General features: G+C 38.3%; 1 protein-coding gene across 4 annotated transcripts in view; it reads left to right on the top strand.

Moving 5' to 3' along the window:
- Nucleotides 1-22,167, top strand: part of XPO4 (exportin 4) — a 74,723-nt gene that overhangs the window by 17,502 nt on the left and 35,054 nt on the right. For 3 of the 4 annotated variants that reach the window (XM_044441870.1, XM_044441873.1, XM_044441871.1), the window contains 5 exons: nt 1,959-2,097; nt 15,365-15,481; nt 16,084-16,237; nt 19,350-19,462; nt 21,918-22,075. In XM_044441870.1, coding sequence (XP_044297805.1) covers nt 1,959-2,097; nt 15,365-15,481; nt 16,084-16,237; nt 19,350-19,462; nt 21,918-22,075 — 681 coding nt within the window. The remainder of the gene's footprint in view (nt 1-1,958; nt 2,098-15,364; nt 15,482-16,083; nt 16,238-19,349; nt 19,463-21,917; nt 22,076-22,167) is intronic. The other variant, XM_044441874.1, reaches the window with a different exon arrangement.

Genomic DNA, 22,167 nt, shown 5'->3' on the forward strand with positions numbered 1-22,167 from the left:
TAGGATTTTGCCCTTACTGGTATTAGTTTCTGTACAGTGATTCACATATAAAAAGATGATTGACATCTAAATGCTGCAGAGATCAGAGTAATGACATATGTTTCACTTTAATATTTCTACAGTTTTCAGGGACTTGCTAAGCCATTGACATTATTGATTCAACTAATTAATTAAAAATACATCAGCCCATACATCAGTCAGACACAGCTTCCCAGCGCAGCTTATAATGGTCTGTAACAAAATACTCCTCACCCTCATGCTTGCAGTCTGAAAGCACTGCACACAAGGAACAGGCTTGGGAAGGAGAAGGAAAAAGCCCAGACTCTGGTTTACCATCACAAAGACAAACCAAGGAAACTACATTTCATCAGAAGGTTTCCCTCAGGGCAAGTAGCTCATCCTGGAGAAGATGTAGGACAGTCTAGTTGGAGGAGGCCCTAGTGTGTCTCTCACCTGTCCTTGCTCTTCTGTGTGTACAAAAAAAGAAAGGTTTGTTGAGTCATGCAGACTGTGAAGTATGCTGTGAAAGAAACGTAAGGTTTAAATTAAGACAACATTATCATAACTTGCATCTGGTTCCAAATACATTGCAATACACTGGCGGGGGGGGGGGGGGCGGCACTCTTTTACCCAAAGGAGCAGAGTGCCTTAGTTCAGCCTGATCTTGTTTGGAGAAAAATCATAGTGCATTCATTGAGGCTTATTCCCAGTCACTGGCTCTGTGTTGCTTGCAGGGTAACACTACAATCCTTAGCATAGTTCCTCAGAATTAAATATCAATCTATTTAATTGGGCTTACTTTTAAGTAAGTGTTTAGGAATGCAGCCTTAGAGGTACAATCCCATGCGTGCTGAGACAGGAAATGACCTACAATTCCCAGCATGCCCCAGCCAACATAGCTATGTCTAAAGATGCCTAGGACTGCACCTTTGAGTCTCTGAGAGCACTTAAATAAAATAAATGGAATTTGTGAATGTAATGAAGCAAGTTCTTGCCTGTGAAATCTCATGTTACAATAAATTTGTTAGCCTTTAAGGAGCCACAAAATACCTAGTATTTTTCTGAGGCAGCTGTACACGGATCCTCTTCTAGAATTTGTGACCTTTTAGTGTTTAGAAAAAGTTGTAACTTTATTAATTGCATCTGTGTATGGCAGAGGGTGTCTTTATTATAGATCACAATGCATTACTGCCAAGGTGATTTCCAGTAAAAGCACATCACAATTTATTTCTAACAAAATTTGTATACTGTTCCACATCTAAGCAGGATCTCTTGTGGTGGACAGAACATGGATAAAACAAATAAAAACAATAAAAACCATGCATTAAAAACAAAACAACATTAAGACCATGACTCGACATCAAGAAAGGCTTCCTGGAATAACGCTGTCTTGAGCAGACGCCAAAACCAACACACTGTTGGTGCTTGCCTGACCTGCTGAGGCAAGGAATTCCAGAGAAATGGGACAGAAGGCTTTTCTCCCTAAAAGCTTCTAAGTAAATCTGAAAACTAATAGGCAAAAAGGATGACCAAATATCAGTGAGAACAGGCCTAACTTCTTATTCTTGATGCTAATAAGGAGACAGTAAAACCACTAGAACTTAATACAGCCAGGTAGAAGCTGTCTCTGCTAGTAATTGTAGTCATGTGAACCATGAATGTGTAATCCTGGCCTGAAGCTCCAAAGAAGTTGGTCATTCTTGTAATGTCTTTGAAGAAATTTATTTAATAATCTGCAGTTAATAATGGGTTAACGCTGTTGTTACTTAAAGCAGTAGCAGACCAAGATGCTGTGGCATGGATAGAATTTTCCCAAGTCTGTTCCTGTACTCTTAAAAACAATGCAATGAAAGTTTTTTGCCTTGTAAACAGTAGGAATGTTGTCTTGGTCAATGTTGATGCTGAATATATGTGTGAGAGTGTATATATAATATTAATAATTATAATTATATTTGCAGCCTCCAGAAGTATGTGCGAGAGCAGATATTATTAGCGGTAGCAGTAATAGTGAAACGGGGGTCCTTAGACAAATCAATTGAATGCAAGAGCATTTTTCATGAAGTCAGCCAGTTGATAAGCAGCGGTAACCCCACTGTGGTAAGTTCTTGCCTCTAAAATTTATTTGAACAACTTCACAAATCTTTTCACTTCTCCTTATATAATTAATATTTAACCCAGTTAGGATCCCCATGTAGGCTGGCTTACATATACAGCACAGTGCAGTTACAGAGATGGCTGTAATGCTGCAGTCCACTTCTGGGGAGTCACAAGTTTGAATGTTTCCACACAGTTCCCACAATCACAGCATGATTAACAAGCCATTAATAAACAGTTGTGGCTTATTCTCTTTGCTGCTGTCATGTGAGCCAGCCCTCTACACTTGGAGTGTGTATTCTGAATGACAGCTGTATGCACCTTCTGCGCACTGCAGCTTCATCATGGGCTAAGTCACCTATAGTGGGCCGTTGTGTCATGTGAACAGCCCCACTGCCATGGCTCAACCTTTGCCTCCCAGAAATCATTTCAGCAAAACTGAAATGACGGATATGTCAAAGCAAAGTTTGATACTAGGAAGAAAAATGAGTAAACGTTTAAAAATCAAACTTTTGCATTTATATTTATTCACCATTTGCTAAATTCCTTTCTGTCAGAACCAGCTCCTCAGCCTTGCTTGGCCTACCATCTCTATCAGATAAACAATGAGCAATAGTCCTGTCTGGCTTTTGCATGTTTTACTTGGGTCAGAGAAACTAAAAGTTTGGAATTGTGAAAGTACAAGAGTTGCTAGTTAGGCTGGGCAGAGCCACTTCCATGAAATGAAAAATTGAAATTAATGCTTGTACTTGATTGGCATGCAAATTCAGTTTTATGAGAGCACAAATATCACATAAGTATCGTGGGTTTAGTATCATTGAGATTTAATTATAACCATGTATTTTTTAAATGTAAAAAATCCATATTTCATGATGATCTTAAAAAAATTAGTGTAAATTTTTAAAAATCTTATTTTTATCTACCTTATTTACAAGCTTCATATGTAAGCCAGGTCTGTGTTACTGTTTGAAAAGTTTGCTATTAAGTGGGAAAATGGACCACTTAGCGTTTCATTAGTATTGCAATAAGTTAAATATATTTCGGGCACCAAGTGAAACCTCCTTATCTTCAGGTGGTTTCTGCAGAATCCCAGCTCTCTTTCTAAGGTCTGGGTTGGATGGGATCTAGCCATAAATACAAAATGAATGGCATTTCACTTTCATTGTTATTAATTACAAAGTTCTCAGTCAAATTACTACATGGTGTCTTCCTTTAAATCTTACGGTCGAATGCCAAACCTTTCTGAAGGGTCACAACAGTTTTTTATCAGAATTGATTTTACTTTAGTCAGCAACGATTCACTTGCACTCCATTCAGTTTACATCTGTCTCTTGCTGTGTTCCTTCTGTGATTCAGCTGTTGGAATTGTCTAAGGAAAGACCTTTTCCATTCCCTGGGGAAGTGGTGTGGTTGGGCAGAAGGGGTGTGTGCAGGCACAGAACTGAAAATGGCAATACAAAATTTGCTCGTGTTACATTCTTAGAATCCAATGAGGAAATATCCTCCACCCTCTCATGAAGCTCTAAATAGATTTCCAGCACCTTATTTCCACTTGTGCCTTTAGTTCAATTCCACATGCTGTGCCAGCAGATAAGGTTTAAAACATTCCGTTGTGGAAATGAGTTATCTCTGTTTCCAGCTGAAATCTTTAGTGGCTCAGGCCAAATAACTTGAAATGCTTACCTTCCACTAGTGCTTGTCCAAAGAGTAACTTTTTTTCTCTCCAGATGAAATCAGTGCCAAGTGCTTAATAAAAAAGAAAGAAAGCCTGAAAGGGTATAGTGAGTGCAATGTAACTTGTATTTTTTGTATCATCATGAGACATCTATTTATGAAACTCATTGCCTGGATCAACAGCACCTCAGCCTAATTTTTTCTCATATACAAATCCAGATTTCCTGTTTGTTTAAGCACTGAATAATTTCATGGAGTACAAACAATTATGTTTTGCTGAAGTGTTTATATATATTAGCCAAACTATATATCCCCTGTGAGAATAATTTGAATCTTCTTTAGAGGGTAACATTGGTAGAGTGGCTTGCTTACTTACTTATGTGGCTCCCCCCCTCCCCATTTCTTGTTTGGGGTGTGCAGGAACCTGAAGCTTTCTCCGCTGCAAGACTAGATCATGTTTCCATGCTAGCTTCTGTGTCCACTCTTCCTTTCACTCAATACATGTCCTCCTGCTCCAGTTTTCCTTCACTCTTGCTATATTCTTCAAGGAATTCTACCTAAATGTGCCTGCCTGCCCCATTGGTGGTTCTGATAGTTTCCTTTGCTGCTCATGGCTAGCCATGTTCAAAATGCATTGAAAGGACAAAGAAAAGAACATGAAACAGTTGTTTGTCATTCTTGGCCTGCTGACAGATTCTTCCTCCTGCTGACTACTGGAGAGGATTCAAGATTTATCATTGTTGGTGTTATTATTAATAACTTTAATTTCTATCCTTCCCAATAGTGGAATCTCTTGGGGCAGTTCACAAAAACTACAGGCTATAAATACAAGATAATTAAAACATGTAAAAATCTTCATGATCATTTAAAAGCAATTTAAACAGTTGAAACAATTACGGTAATATACTGGAGCTGATAAAAACAACTGGTATAAATCTTCCATCATATACCATCAAATGCCTGGGAGTAGAGTGCAGCCTTAACCTGGCGCTAAAAAGATGACAGTGTTGGCTGTAGGTAGACTTCAGTGGGGAGAGCATCCCATAACACTGAGAAGGTTCTCAAAGAAAGGCGTCAGAAGTTGTTTGTAGTGTCTGGGTCATGTTAGATACCGAGACACTACATATATCATGTATATATCATGTTTACCTCTGGAGTACTGATATATGTGATAATTTATCCCATTTCCCAATCATAATTTTAATTTTTCTTTAGTCTGTATTGACAAGACTAATCTGATCTTCCTATTGCTTGAACACAGAAGTGTTCCGTTGTGTTGTGTTGTTTTTTTTATGACTTCCCTCCTTCAGACACCATGATAAAAAAAACAGATCAAGTGGTTATTTAAATTGTGTAAAGTCACTTGAAATAATTTTAGGAGGCTTCGTATTTGCTTGCAAGACTAAAGATGATTATAATGCAACCATAATTCAGTGTTAATTATCTTATGGACATCTGTCCTTGGCGCCACCAGCCCAGCAATCACTAAGCTTGGCTACAGTACATTCCTAGCATTGTGGTCATAAACATAGAAGTTTACAATCATCATTCTGTGATGAGTAGGATCAGAGGTAGTGATCTAGGATTTCCAGACATTTTGAAGCCATGAGAAAAAGCACTTTTTTTCCAGAAAAGTGGAAATTTTAACAGTGATTTAAAAAAAAAACTTTCTTTACAGTTCTAAAGTCACATTGTTGCTTTAGCATAGCCTACCCAAATGGGTGCCCTCCAGATATTTTGCATTTCAGTTTTCATCCTAACACAACATGGGCAATGACTAAGAATGCCAAATACTGTAGTTCAAAACATTTGCAGGGTACCAGGTTGGTGGGGCTGCTGTAGGAACATAAAGCAAACTTCCTAAAGTTGTATTATGTTGAGCTTGGTTTGCTTGTAAAATTATCAGCATATTTAAAAACTTTAAAAAGGAAGCTCAGTAAATTGTAATAGTCTTTACCTCAGAGTGATCAATTTTATGAGCAAGCCAAGTTATACTTAACATATTTTAGGTTTCTGTTTCACATCTTACTAGAGGGAATTTATGAAACATCTGAATCTTCCTAAAAACCACTATCCCATTCCTAACACATGCCAAATTTGTCATCTTGAACATATAAACGATATTCCATCCCCTTTAAGTCTTTCATCAGTCAAAGGGGAGTTCATCATCTAGTTGTAAGTTGTAATGGTGCAGTAAAACCAGGACTTTAAGGGACCTGGCATTGACACTTCTTTAGAATTCTCTGTTCCTTTTCCCCTTAGTTGCAATTCTAAGAGTAGCGAAAGGATAAAATTTCTCAGTAACGATTCATTTTATCTCTTTTGTAATGTAAAGTATTCTGTGCTGGTCTAGCCTTGAATGGGCATTTAAGTCCCAATAGTTTAACAGAACTATGCTCCAGACAGAGAACTGGTTTGTCAGTATAGTTTGGCATACCAAACTGAGGTTTTGCCTAGAGGTGTGGTTATAGGGACTGTTATGGTGAGTGTCCACTTGTTAAAATTTACCACTATGCCTGTGGAGATAGTCACATAAACAGCCATTCATACATGAACTATCAGTCCTGTATTCTGCATTTGAGCTATTTCCCCAGCATAACAAAAATAAAACCACCAGTAAATCTAATGGTATGTCATGTCCTTGATTTCTTTTGAGATTGCTACCAAGTAACTATTCATGTTACAGACATAATACATATAGAAAAAATACATATGAAATATCTCTATTTTACAATTGGCTAAAATATTTTTCTCTTTCTTACAGTTGAAACTGGACAAACTTTTTTACCATTTTAAAATTTGGTAGACCTAGGGTGAACTTGAATTCCCTGCTTGTTCATCAGTTCTGGTTTATACATGCAGCTAGTTATTTGTGTTTATTTAGATAGCCCCCTGACAAACTGCAAAAAGCATTTGAAACAGAAAGTTCAAACATCTTGATCTTGTTTCACTTGTTTTATGGGAGAAGTAGCGATGGCCACCAGTCTGGTTGGCTTCAAAAGGAGATTGGATAAATTCATGGAGGACAAAGCTATCAATGATTACTAGTTCTGGTACCATATGCAACCTTCAGTCTCAGAGGCTGTATGCCCATGTACACCAGTTGCTGGGAAACTTGAGTGTCTTGTGGGTTTCCTGTGGGCAGCTGGTTGACCACTGTGTGAATAGAACACTGGATTAGATGAACCTTTGCTCTGATCCAACATGGATGTTTTTAAAGGAGTGTGTATATATCTGGAAGCAACTAACATAGAAGTGTCTCAGTGAATTGGACCCATACCTTTTATAACTTGTTCCACTATAGCCAGTGTCCATCTATGATGGACAGAGCTTCTGCTAAATAGCCCATGACTAATTTTAGGAAGCTTAATTCATGTTTTCCAGCACTGATTCCAAGATGCTAAGGAAATGTATGTGGAATAGACTTCTCTTAACCACAAATGTTTGCAGACCATTGACACTGGTATTCTGGTACAGAATATTCTTTCTCCTTTGGCTATTTGAAGGATTCCCCTTTCTGGGACATAGAGCGCAGCTTCATCACTCTGTGTGTATGCGGTGAGGCGAGGGGCATGCAAGCTTTCAGCTGCCTGTGGAGCTGTCCTGTATTAATATATATAAATAGTCTGCTCAACATATCAAACACTGCTTGAGTGAGCTATGTACTTCTGGAACGTATCCCACTGGAGAAGGAGAGTAAAGGTATTGATAGTGGGCTGTGGAAAACACTGCAACTGACCAAAAGTGGGATTTTAGTAAAAAGCAGTATTATGACTCCCAAATCTAAACAACAGCAATAAGAATAGCCAACGACCAATGATCTAGGGAAGCAAATCAGGATTTTTAAAATCTCTTTGGACTAAAATGAAATATTCCTTGGCAGATTTGTTATTCAGTAAATTTTGTACAATTAAAGAAGGAAATGGCATTCAACAAAAACTGCTGTGAAAAATCTTGAAGCTGCTCTCTTATGTGTTGATACCTTGGGTGCTGTATTAATAGCATATGATGTGAGGCCATAAACCCAACCCATTTCATAGTTTGGCACTAAAAGAACAGCCTTATGTTCCGCTCTTCTCTTGTGTACTCTTCCATGAGTTACTACTTTTGCTCTTTCATCTAAACTTGCAAATTGTAGCTTGCTGCTAACTTCCAAACCACTTTTTGAAGCATTCTGCTTTGAGAGGATAGCACAAGCTGTACCTTGTCCCTTCGGATGCAGTGCAAGACTAGATTATACTGAAGAGGAAGTTCTTTGTGCAGTCCATGTATATGCAGCGTGTGCTTGAGCAGAACAGCATTTTGAATTTTCAGGAGCTAGAATTCTAGCACCTTAAGTACTTGCAGATGCATAATGAAGTAGGTGAAGCATGCAAGAGGAGCAGAAATTGTGCAGCCCAATTTTTTTCAGAGGGTAACTGCAGCAGCACTGGGTAAAAACCATCTCATTTCCTATAGGTAGAACAAAGTGGAATGGGTGACTATATGAAAAGTTTTCAAAAAGAGCAAATATATATATATTGCTGCTTGTGTTGCAGGCCAGAAGCAGTGGAGTTGGGTTCTGCATGTACATATATTTCTGGCTGAAGCCCAAGCAGTATAAAACCCAAATGGACTAGAGGCTCAGACTTTCCACTCTCCAAATGGCTTGCAGCTATGTCCATACTTTCCCTTGCAACAAGGTAACCACTTGTGACTGGGGAGACAGGAGCAGGTATAGGACCAGTGGTTAGCACTCAAAAATAGTCCACCTTATTTTCTTTGGACCCCTGTTATTCATCTGCCCTACTGACATCCTAGTGCTTAAACAGCCATTTTGCCCAGTTGTTTTTTTTTTCCACTACTGTGTTTGCCGCTATTGTGTACTTCACATCCTTTCTGGTAGCTAGAAATAGTGGCAAACTGTAAATTCTGCACTTCCTGATTCCTGTATACCTAGCATAAATTGAATGAAACAGCAGCTGCCAGTGGGCCAATTTGTACATTGTGGCAATAATTTTTTTATTACCCAAAAATTGTCAGGGCTGAGAAACAGCAAACTGAGTAGGGCTGACCAATATGGTTAGAATTTAGTTTAATATCCTGGCTTGTTGTGAAACTGGTAACCATAGTTTCTTGATTTAACCAAAGTAGAAAACTATGTTTAATTTGAGGCTTTCTAGTTCAATCAGAGGGAGAAACAAAAGGACTTCGTGTGAAAGTAAAAAGTTCATTCATATCTTGGCTTATTAAGCAAGTCCAACTCTTACTGTAAATTGATGAATGGAGAAGTTTCTCTGTTGACAACTACCTCTGTTTTCTTTTAGGTCTCTACCTGTACTCTGGGCTATCCACCTCGATTGTTCATATTTTTGTGTTTAGTTTCTTAGTTTTGTCAATTGTTTCTTTCCTTGTGTAAACTGTACTTCTTGGCTCTCTTGAATAAAATGCAATGAACGGTTTGTTTTTTTAAACCTTCAAACACAAATAATTATAATTAAAAGTTGCTTGTGTCATGTGTCCCTGATATGCAGAATTTCCTAGGCAAGATCCTTTTTATTTCTGTAAATAGGTCGATGCAGCTTTTAGCTGTAAAGTTTCATTTGCTCTAATGCAAGTTTGTGGGTGTTCCCATTGATTTGAATAGCAGCTGGATTTAACTCCAGAATATCTAAACAACATTACATGTCATTCAGTATTGACTTTCCTCTGTAACCCTTGATATACTAAAAAAAAAAAAGATGCTATATTTACCACTTTTTCATCTGAAAGAGGTTGTGTAAGGACAAGGAATTAAACAAAGATTTGTTAAAGTAGTTCAAATGAAGGTTTTGGTTCTAAAATGTGTGTGCTGCTTTCAGAGCTCTGCGATTTCCTTGTTTCTGCTTTCTCCCATTATATTAGTTCCAAGTATCTCTTCAGTGATATTATCAAATACCCGTGTTCTTAGGCATTGGTCAACAGTGACAAAATGGATTTCATGGAAGCCTTAAAGAAGAACAGCAGCCCTATACATTATTTCAACAATACTGGAAATGATTTAGGAGATCAGGATTAGCTTTTCATGTTGTGGTAAAAACTGTGAAGCCTCTTGGTCCTAAGTGCTTTGCTCTCTTTACTTTTCTCTGAATATAAAGATGCACACACACACAGGCATTCTCCAAATGGATGTTATTCTTTTGAGAAGTGCTTGTAAAAGGCAACTGGTCAAACCAAGTGCTCCTTAATGAGTTAGTGACTAGGACACACGTGTTCTATGGAAGCACAACAGGTTTAGCTGCTGAAATTAATTCTATGATCAGACTCTATGTTTTGGACAGGTGTGCACTAGCCTCTGTATTTTCCTAAACAGCCTTTGAACTCTTATCCTTTTTATCCTTTGTAATCTAACCACTCTCAAATGAAGCAGTGCACGTATTCCACCAGCAGCTCCAGACACAAGTGTGAAATCCCCTCAAACATTCATTATGGCTTTAACTTTCAGTTTAAGTGGCATTCTTTTTGAAGCCACTACTCATACTTTTTAAGAGCACAGCTACATGAAGAAATCTTAGTCCTGTATTCTGTTTTTCAGTACACACACACACACACACACACACACACAGTGACTTTTTGAGGAGTTCGTTTTTTTTCCTTGAGAGAACAATAATTGTCTGGGACTACTTTGCTTGCATTGGTGTCTGATTGCCCAGTTAATCTCTCTTTGCACGTTCTCATTGATCTTCTCTTAGAGCAGCTGAAAGTCTCTTTTAAGCATGGCAAACTTTTATAAAGTATATTCCTGGTAGTAAAGCTCAACTGGGGTAAGTGCCAGGCTATTCTAAGAGACAATCCATTCTCCAAACAAGAGAAGCATTTTACTTTGTCAGATGGGGTTATTGTTTGTAGCTTGTACATAGTAGAACTAATGAAACGTCTGGTGAGTGAGACAATCTCACTTACCAGATTGTATGAACTACACTCTTCCATGGCATGAAATTGATGTTCTACCTCTAGTTCCTGACTTTTTAAAAATATTTCAGTCAGTTTGGAATGATGACCAATGGCTTGGTCTCACTGCTCTGCTCATTCCCCCCTTTTGGTCATTGTTGCAGCATTTTTTCTTTTTGCAGATTTTCATGATCTCTGCCAGTGACAACCACTGACAGCCCCTCTGAAGTGTGCGAGCAGTGCTTCAGAGAAGTCATCACTAGTTTGACACCTATTTCAATATGCAGCTATTGAATTTGTATATTCCCCTGTTAAAAACAAAAACTAAAAATCCTGTGAAAAACCCCATTTTGAAAGAAAACCTTATTTTGACAGCTATCAAAACTCTCTGATCCTCTAAATGGTGTGGGATGCACTTTTTCCATAGAATCCCAGGAAAGGGTGAAAAAGGAAGAGGATACTGAGATTTATCAGGGCCATGCTTAAAAACTGGAGGATCTCTCTGCTGAGCGAATGATACACTAATACATACTTGCAGCACCCTTTCGCGTGCAAAGTTGTTTTCACAGTTTTCCTTTCTACTAGACCAGTGACCAGCTCACCATTTGACAGCTGTCCCATGAAAAGCATCATATAAAAATAATTTTCAGCATTGTTTGGTCAGTATTCAGGACTAATACCTGGTGCATACTGACAGCAGGCCCCATGCAGTAAGCAGAGAAGACTTTTCATCTTTCTGCACACCTCCAAAATAGCAACCAAATAAAATAAAATGAACATATTTGTACACATTGATAGACCTGCTACCTAGCAATTAAAATTTAGTATTTATTTTAATGTTTGTAGTATACCATCAGAGACAAGCCACAACTCAGAATGCTGCAAATTCCATGATTAAGTGTTAGGATAAGAGCCATAATCTACATACATTATGGCAGCAGTCACTAAGGAGGGCACTTCTAGAAAATCAAGCACAAAGTATTTGTTGTGGATATGGAGCTCAAGCTTAGTACTGCAATTGGCTGCTTAAATGCATATTTCACATAAAAGTCTCTTTCTTTTTTTGCCTGGTCTGTCTGGGATTTATATAGCAAGGAAGAATGTTAATTTTGTGTATACTAGCTGAGATAACTAGCTGTCTGTGGGGTCAAGGTACTGACATCAGAGGCATTTCTGAACAAAGATGTTGCAGTTGGTGGGTGGATGGCACTACTGTCAGCTGTTGTGTGACCTCGCATAAATAGTATCATCACGACTTTAATCTTTCGGGTGTTCAGAGGTAGTGTGCATATTTCCGTTTAACCCCTGGACACTTGCCGGCATGCATGACCCTTTAACAATCTTTGTTCCTCTGTCCATCCTTGGCACCTTGGCTCCAAATAGTCTAGGAGTAAAGCCAGTAGTCGTGCGCATCTATTGTGCATCTATCTATTGTGAGAAGGATGAAACATGGTACTTTTTATGTAACTATGGATGTTCCTAGTAGAACTATATGTCATGATACTATTTACCCTTTTGGTTCTTGTAAACTTGCTTTAAGCATACAGCTTAACCGATTTGAAACAACAGGAACATGCCATGTAAACATGCAAGAAGGCTTAGGTACTGTATGCACATGACATTTTGAGGTGGTTATGGGTGCAATCCTTTGCACATAAAGGCAGAAAAGGTCCACCTCCCAGCACTGCTTTTAGTATGTTGGTCAGGCAGTGGTGGGAGGTGTGGGGTGTTTTCTGTCTGCACCTACATAGGATTGCACTCTTACTGAACTCTTTGCATTCTGATGCCAACCAAGTTCACAGCCACAGATCTGTTATCCATCCTTTCCTTGAAGGAGATCAGTGGCATTCTCCCTTCCACATGCTGGCACAGCGAAGACCTCCTTAACCACTAAGATAAAATTACTGCAGATGCCTTCAGACTGTTCCTCTTACTACTGATATGAATGTGCAAGTTTTAAAACTTCATTTAGGAGCACACAGGATTAGGCTAAGACCTGTTAGTCTGTAATCCTTTCAGATGAATCCAGCTATGGAGATAGTTGAAATGTCCCATGTAACTTGTATCTATAGTTAGTCCTTTGCTTTAGGAATAAAATATATTAAGGAGTTCTAATTTCTAGGCTTCTTTTCTTATAATAATAGACATCTTTCTGAGGTTATTAAAAGTCTACTATTGATTTCCAACCAACTGTACCATTCTAGTAAAACTGGTCTCTTTTGCCAGTATTCATCTTGAGGTAAATGCTAGTACAATTTTGCACTGTCTTGGAGATAAAGGAAGATTGTGGAATTCCAAATCATTTTAATACATTCTTTCTGCAGTGAATTATGTCATGAAGCAGATTAAGCTTTGGAAAAGTAGAAAACACAACTGGTACTCCATCCTGTAGCAAGTGGAAAATAATTAACTGATCAGATTCATGCCCAAAGAAAAGAATCAGCTGGTATAGATTCAGAATGGTCTGCACAATGTTACATGATTTAAGTGATCAAAAGAAGAAAGAAATTGATTGACTTTAACTGTGGTTAAGGTATATGCCTTGGGGTTTAAAATGACTATGATTTGTTCCCTCTATATGAATATGGAGCCAATTACAATGGCCTGCCCCCCCCCCCCGCCCAAGAATTAACACAGCCTGATGTCCTGCAGATGTTTTGGGCTTCAGCTCCTGTCAGCCCCACCCAATATAGCCAATGGTCAGAAATGCTGAGAATTGCCATCTACTTTAGGGAAGACCCAACTAATAAATCCAGATGGATTTCTGAGAGCCCTTGAAGTTTCCATTTAGTATGGCTTAAGTTCCAGCCAAATTGCTAGGCCAGCCTTTCCCAACTTAGTGCCCTCCAGGTGTGTTGGACTGCAGCCCACATCATCCCCAGCCAACATGGCATTTCAAGATATCAAGCTGCTCCTCTACAACAGGCACAATTATCCTTGAATGGCACAATACACTTGTTACCTTTGAAAGTAGGTTGCTGAGTTCAGACAATACAATAACACACAGTCAAGAGTTCAGGGTAGGTTGTTTCTAAACCATGGGTGTTTGTTGCAATGTCGTTTATCCTGTTGTCTGAAAATGATAGTTCATTAACTATGAAAAACCCATGAAGAGCATCCATGTTGTGTTATCATCAGTATTTATTTGTTGGTTGATTGATTCATTTCCATACTGTGAACAACAATTATTAGGTTGTGACCTGTGAGGTCTTTGTAGTGGACCTTTCTAGTGAACCTTGATTTGTTTAGCAAGCAAAGGATAATCCGTGTTTCAACAACTACTCACACACACAACCTGTATTCAGCCTTTGTAGGCTATTGTGTTACCTGAACCCAACTGGTATGTCACTTCCTTCCTTGACCATGGGTGACTTGGCAATGGTTCTGTAGATGGGGCAGCTTTTAATGGTGGTTTGGTTACTGCAGGTAGCACAGAATGCAACATCCTGATTGCTCACTGGAACTGGGTGTTTGGAACAAACTTTGCCAGTTCAAAAACATCTGCACTGGCTTCAAGTCTATTTTTGACTCCAGGTCAGACCACCTTTTAAAGCCCTAGATTATGGGACCCAAATACCTCTTCACAAGAGCCTGCCTGCTTGTATATTAAATCATCTAGGTGTGTATGTAGTGGTGCCCCAGTTCTAGTACTACTCTCCCTGCCCCAATGAGGTCACCTGGCACAATTTGGCAGGGGGCTGGTTGTGTGTGTGCATGTGCGCACACCAGATAAAGCTTTTTTTATTCAAGTTTTTCTAAAGCTGTGTGTGTAAGTCTTTTATTTTGGCTGAAATGTCCACTCTCTGTTTAAGTTATACATTTTTCTTCCTTTTCCTATTCAATTTATGATGATAGCAGCTTTCAGTATAAAGTGTGATTTCTTTTAAATAAGTACAAGCATCATAACTAACCGTGATGTCTGTGTGTTGGGGAGTAGTGGTGGTGGCATTTGCGAGCAAGGGGAAGAAAGTGTACAGGCTCATAGCCTGTTCTCAGACTCTTAACCATTTATTAGACAAGTTCACATGACATGGACATGCTGTGAATGAACTCTGCAGTATGGGTTGTCTGCCTGACAGATGGTGGGGCTTAGTGTGGGTTGTTGGTTCCCTCCTTCAGCTGGTGCCCTGGGATTCTGTGTGAACCCATCTTGTCTTCCCCTCCATGCTCTGATTGTGATCTAGTTTCTTTCACGGGTTTCTTTTTCCAGAGCTTTGTGCTGTCCCCAGTGACAGCCATTCCACCAATGCTTTCTAATAGGCCACCCTCTGGGAATTGGTCCGAGTTTGCATGACACAAGAACTCATCACATGTTGTTCAGTCCCAGTTATTATGTGATGTATTCAAAGAGGAATGGAGAGATATTGGAATGAAACATAAAGTTCAAAATTTAGAGTTTAGATGCAATGTTCTAAAAAACATCAGACTTTGAAATCTAAGGTTTCTAAACTTTTATAACTGTTCTGTAGCAGCAACCGTCATGGTAAATGGATGGAATGCACTCTTAAAGACAATCTCTCAAAGGAATTTGGGGTGCAGTTGCTCTTGCTGCTTCAGATCAGAATGGTAGACATTTTGGAAATTGTGTTTTTTATTTTCCTAAATTGGGTCAAACAGCTGATATATAATCCAGTGTTACTACACCAAATAACTCAGTTTAGTGTTTTTCCTCCCAAAATCCTTACAGCAAACACTGGCTTGTTCCATTTTAACGGCATTGCTGAGTGAATTCTCAAGTTCAAATAAAACCAGTAATATTGGACTAAGCATGGAATTCCACGGTAACTGCAAACGAATATTTCAGGTAAGTATTTCTATATTTCTAAAAGAGGTGTGGATAAGGAGAGACCAGTTTAACTTAGACATACATCAAAATAAAGATAATCTGTACATAGACAATAGGAAGGAGTATAGCTAGTTGGTAAGATCTGCCTCTGTGATACTCCATGAACCCTACCACCACACCCATATTGTTGTGAGGATAAAATGAAGAGACAGGATTGTGTAAGCTGCTTTGAACTCCTTGCAAGAAAAGATGGGACATAAATATAATTAATATATAAAATAGCTATGTGTTTAGTCTATTGCCCTGTATTTGTCATTTGAAAAAAGATGCTTGTTGACAAGTTGGGCCACAGCTCAGCAATAGTGAGTGCACAGTTTGCATGTGAAAGGGCCCAGGCAACCCTTACCATTGCCAGTTAGGTGATATTTCAGGCCACTGACTCAGGCCATGGAGTTTTACTGGCAAGCAGTAGGCATTACTTAGGTAGGTGGAACAGTGCTCTGACCAATATGTTCAGATTGCATGGAATATATACAGCAAAAAGTATTTTTTTCATTTTGGTCTGATAAGCACATTATGTCTTGATGAAACATTAAAATGTTTGTTCGTGTTCTGCACAGGAGGATGACCTCCGCCAGATCTTCATGCTTACAATAGAGGTACTACAGGAATTCAGCCGGCGAGAAAACCTTAATGCTCAAATGTCTTCTGTCTTTCAACGTTACCTTGCACTAGCCAATCAGGTCTTAAGCTGGAATTTTCTTCCTCCAAATTATATCCTTTTTAGGAACAATTATTTCGAGTTAATGCTTCATCTTGATAAAGAATCTTGGGGAAAGTGTAAGCATAAGAATTTATATTTGGAATTCATTGCCAAAGGGCCACATGCTGCATTTTTAGCAGAGTTCTTCAATGCAAATATATTGTAATTTTTTTAGTAAGAATCTGCAGGAGCACCATCACATTGAAACAAAAGCTAGTTATCAGCTAGAATTGGATTGCTTGATCTAAAAGAAAGAGAAGTAGTGTTTATTCCTCAGTATCTGTGGTCTAGCAATAATATTTATGCATCTGCCTGTGAAGATTTATTTGATGGCTTATTTCCTGTGTTTCCAGTCATAAAATTCCCCAATATGACTTACAAGAAGATTTAAAAGAAAAAAAAATCAGTATAATAGCACAACTAGAAAAAGAAGAAATAGCAATAAGTCAGTGAAAGAGGAAGCAACAATTGCAGGTAAAACAATATCAATACTAAAATGCAGCAATACATCTTGCATTGAAAGCACAGCATAAGGCTTTTAGAACCTTAAAAGTTCTAGCACACTGGAAAAGGTAACAAAAGTGAAATGAGCCTTCTTGGGCAGACAGCTCCAGAACTTAACTGCAGCCACATACTTTGCTTGTTCTCTGTCCCCAGGGGGAACAATGCCAACCTATAGAAGGACTACTGTCTCCTCTTCATAAAAATACAAGCCATGATGTACTAACAGTCTTAGGGTTTTATAAACATGGTAATGCGAATTCTCCATGTTGCCATAGAAACCATTTGCTTAGGTAAATACTAATGGGTATCATTATCCTATATCCCAGCAACAAATTCATTCCCTGAGCAGCCGCAAAACAGCCTCACCTATGCACAAGAGAATGGTATCCGTAGGTTTAGGAAAACCCCAAGGTTTACAGAAGTACAAATGAAACATTGCAGTTCAACGTTCCAGTGGCAGTGGAACATGCAGTGAGGTGGGGGTGGGGGCGGCAGAAAAAAGTGGGGACAGGAATTGAATGAAAAAGGTTTCCACCCTGAGTAGGAGAAGTCCTTAGTGCAACATGTGATTTCAGGTTCTAATACCATATGCGTTTCAGCAGTTCCTTCCAGTTTGGAAGGAAAATGGGGCCTTTGTAAAATAGGGTAGAGGTTTCTGCATACTTGGGAGGACTTAACCAGAGAGGGGTGGCTCAACAGGGGCTGTGATTAACACTGGTGGAGTAGACCCTTAGCTCATACCCATGTAGTCCCTCTCCTCTTCATTCAGAATTCCCCTCTCACTTTTTGGGTTTTATCATGAGTTGTTCCATTTGTGGCCAGCTTCCATCTAACCTTTAAAAATGGTTTGAAAATGCTGGTTAAGAAGGGTTCTAATTAATGTTAACCATGTTCAGTGTTAGTGTGGATGTAGTGTCAACCATGATTAAAGCTGATAAGTAGAATGGAAATGTTCGCATGGAAGTTAGAGGGAGAATGTGAGTCCACTTGTCCACTTCCAAATTCAGAGTAATAGTTAAGAATTCAACAACATTGTGTCTGCACTGGATTCATTCTGTATACTTCTTCTGTTTATGCATGTAAGATTAAAAAGCATTTAAAATTAACTAAGAAAAAGAGAACAAAAGTAGAGAAAATGGTGTCCCTGACTTTATTCTTTAACTGGTATCTATATCTGTCTTAACAACTGATGCCTTTTTCTGTACAAGGAAATAGTTATTAATTGAAAAGGATGAACAAGCCTTACCACTCCACAAATGCTAGACTATATTTTGAAACAGAGTAACTAACAAACTTAATTTTTTAGCCAAAGTGAACAGCTGCAACTTTGGCTGTCACTCTAAGCAAAGTGTAATTACCTCCCTCTGCCACAATGTTTATTGCACTACTTTAAATATTGCAAATTTCTAAGGTGTTCTGTTGTGTTATGTTCAGTACTTAGACTAATGTTTAGGTAGAATTCTGCTCTACAGGGTACTTATGGGGGCAGCTTCTGAGCAATAAACTGTCGTTGCAAATAGACGCCCTGCATGGATGCCCTGATGGAGAACATTAAAGCCTGCCTTCTTTCTCAGCTGTATTACTGAAAGTCAAATCATGCTAACATTAATTTTATTCTAACATCACTGACTTTGTTACTTTGTATGGCAGTGCTAAGACTCCCTCTATGCCATTTCTGAAAGGGTTTTATGTGGAGTACAATGTGGTTTACTACTGTGGGTTTGAAATTAGCCAAGTATTTTTATCTTTGAAGACCCCCCAATGATGCCCCCTCCCCCTTCCCCCCTTCCTTCCCCCCTTCCTTTTTCAAGAAGAAATAAGTTTGGGCTAGTATTAAATATGTTAAAGTTTGTGCATTTCCCTTGCAGAAATATAGGCATCATATTTGGATTTTCTCACTAACTTCCTATATTTAATAATGGTTCCTTTTCATTTTAGAGGACTGGCTCCTATTCTGGGATGTTTCACCCCACAAGAACATAATGATGTCTTTTGTTTCATATTATAAAGGTGCAAAGTTATGCACATTTACTTGAAAGTAAACCCCATGCAGTCATTAGAACTTACTTCTGAATAAATATGCATATGATTGGATTATGAAACTCTAAATTTTGAAACATGTGTTAATTCATCATACTCTGGAAATATCCTACTTTGTGAAATATATTAGAATATTGTGTATATTAAGAGCCATAGTTTTCAAAGGACTTGTCTGAAAGTACCATACAGCCATCTATAAATTTAGCCAGGAACACTTTAAAGTGTTTAAAAAATAAAAAAGCATATTTTATACAGGTTGCATACCTGTTGCACAGAGTATCATTTTTCATTTCTTTTTTCCTCCTGTCTCATGGGATGATTATTAAAGTGATTGTGCCACTATGGTATGTCTAGTCATTGTGATCAAACTGTTATCTGGCATTCCGAGAGCATTCTTTTTTTCAGTACTTAATACCTTTTATTCCTTGCCCTCATGCATGAATTATGCTGTGTATGTGAAGCGGCTTAAAGTTTGTTTCCATTGCATTCTCTTCTGAATGAGACCTGTTGTATCTGGGATTTTTTTTTAAAAAAAGAAGTCAAATTGGAATGTTGTTGTTGACCTTGACACCAGATAACTAGGCAGACATTATATAGCTATGTTTGAATCCTCACAAAATGTGATGCTAAAGCCAACAGAGTCCTGGCGCGAGACCCTCCTGGACAGCAGAGTCATGGAGCTTTTCTTTACAGTAAGTCCCATTCTCCTGCTTTACAAGTTTAGTAGCAACAGAGCTGCCACTGCTGCTGCTGCAATAACCTTTTTCTAACGTTGTGGTTGGATTTTCTTCCCTCATCCTTGGATGAAGTAGGACAAATTCAGGTGAGAGATGCATAAATGACATTTGCCAAAGATATTTTTAGAGTTTGCATTATAAACTGTACCTATTGAGATGAAAGCTCAGCTTGTGGGACAAGAGTCATTGAAATCTCCATCACAAGTATTTCTGCATTCTGGATCAACACGGTTCCTTTTAAGAATTTTTTTTTCATTAAAGAAAGGAGAATAACAACTTCCTATGAATTTAAATATGTAATAGTATTTAATAGTGGATGCAGTTCAAACCAAACAGGGTAATGTTGGGCATGTACTAACTTTGCTGAACTTTTCACTGTTGATGTTCAGTTAAAATTACTTATCTTTGCCTGCTCTCCAGCAAGGCAGCTTATTTATGCAGCATAACAAAGCTAAAGGCATCTGAAAGCTGCTTCCTACATGGATAATGTTTCCATTTAGGAAATTCGTGTTTATACACATCTGTCTTGCATTAGATGTTTACCACCTATGAAAAAGTGTACATATGTCTTTTAGCTCTTCTCTGTAAGAAGGTGTGGCGTCACATCAGCCTTTCCTTTCTTTAGCTGAACTTTCTTAAGGAAATTTGCATCCAGACCCTGCTTATTCAGTAGACTTTATTTTGCTCATACTAGTTGGCATAGGATTGCTATTTTATGTTAGTTAAATGCCCCAAATCCATGAAAGTTCATGGAGAAAAGGATTGTGCATTTGGTATTGGATTACTGGCCTGGAAAATTTAGGAAGAAACCAATTTGGATTTATCTCCCAAAATAGAAATTCTGTATTGCAGGAATTTGAGGGTATTGCTTTCAAAACCAAGAAGTGTATTTAAAACTTTGTCTAGCTGATCAACAGCATATAGGAAAACTTGTATAGCTTTTTAATTCTCTCCTCAACTTTTGCTGTTGTGTGTACATAGTTACTTGTAAGTTTTTTTATCTCAAGCATTTTCAGAAAGGTGAAAAACTTGCTGGCAGACCACTTAACAGCTGCACACAATCTGAACAGCTGTCTAGACAACCCAGACAGTTGCTACTGTCAGCTGGGAACCTCCTGAAGCAAATAACTTCTGAGTCCACAGGTTAACCCTTTCTAATGTAATTTTCTGTTAAAAAGTGTCTGGGTAGAAAGCATTCATTTGTTTACAAGAGAACATTTCTTCAGATGTTAGCACTTTTTTCACCAGACACACTTAGATATCCGCAAGATATCAAATCCATACTGATGAAATTGTGACGAATATGTATAACATTTTATCAGTAACTTCTTAGCTGAGTCTCCAAAGCAGCAAAAACTTAGCTGTACTTATAAATCCCCAGTTTGCAGAATTTATTTGCAATGCTTGTGACTCAGTTTAGGCATAACAAGCTTTAATTAAATAGTGAGAAAATAAATGGCTTTAGTGAATCCAATTTTATGAGCTGCCCAGATAATTTAGTATGGAGTGGCTATAAAATACAGCAATAAAAATAAGGAAAAAATAAAATTGTTTAATTAATGCCCATAAATTGTTCTATATACTACTATTTTTCATTTACTGTGTAGCTGAATGTTCAAAACATAGCATTTGCTTAATTATGCTCTAAATATAGCACTGTTCTATATGTACAGAATCATAAAATCAGTGCATCTTGATAGTTAGTTCCCCATGTTCTGCTTTTGCTTTTTACTTTAAACTAATTCTGTTAATATGTATAGTTTCTCACATACTCAGTTGACAAATGAATATTTGCTTTGCTGTCACTGATGTCCATCTGAAGAAATTAGCTTCTGATGGACATCTGAAGAAGGGAGCAGTCATACATGGAGAAATAAGTAGATTAGAGGTCTGTAAAGGAATAGAAGGGTTTTGCCACAAGTGAAATGAATTTGGTTTCTTGAGGGTTCTGTGTTTACCTCTGCTAAAGAAGCATCTATATAATCTTGATTGAACTTGTCGACTAACTTTAGCAAGACGCTGTAGCCCAGGCATAGTTAGCATAATATAGATGGCTGTCATTATTGCTGTTTTTAGAAGTAGCAGCATGTCTGAGCGGCTGGCATCTGTTTCTCTGTAAGACTCAACATGCATAGACAGTTCAACATGTAGGTAGGTCCCAGTGAAATGCTGTCCTTTGACAAATAAAATATGGGTTATGAAGTTGATATATTGAGAGGGCAGATTGAAAGATTGAAATGTCTAAAAATAATAGACAGTTGATTTCAAATTTAACAGAAACTAGAGAAAGCTCCATATGCATGTGTGTGTGAGTGCTTTAGGATTGTAAGCCATGTACGTATGGTAAAAGGACGTCTTATTTCCTTCTCCCACCCCCTGATGTGATGTTAACCCTCTCACTTCCAAAAAGGTGCATCGAAAAATTAGAGAAGACACAGATATGGCACAAGACTCACTACAGTGCCTAGCCCAGCTAGCTTCTCTCCATGGGCCAGTGTTTCCAGATGAAAGTTCTCAAGTCGATTACTTAGCCCACTTCATTGAGGGATTGCTCAACACTATCAATGGGTATGTAATATGCTTGCTTCTGAGAATTTGGGCTTGTAGTGGGAGGGAGGGACTTGTTTCTTGGTGTTTGTAACTTGAACAGTGGCATAGAG

This window comes from Varanus komodoensis, unplaced genomic scaffold (assembly GCF_004798865.1).
Source record: "Varanus komodoensis strain SLA01 unplaced genomic scaffold, ASM479886v1 scaffold4, whole genome shotgun sequence".
Lineage (NCBI taxonomy): Eukaryota > Metazoa > Chordata > Lepidosauria > Squamata > Varanidae > Varanus > Varanus komodoensis.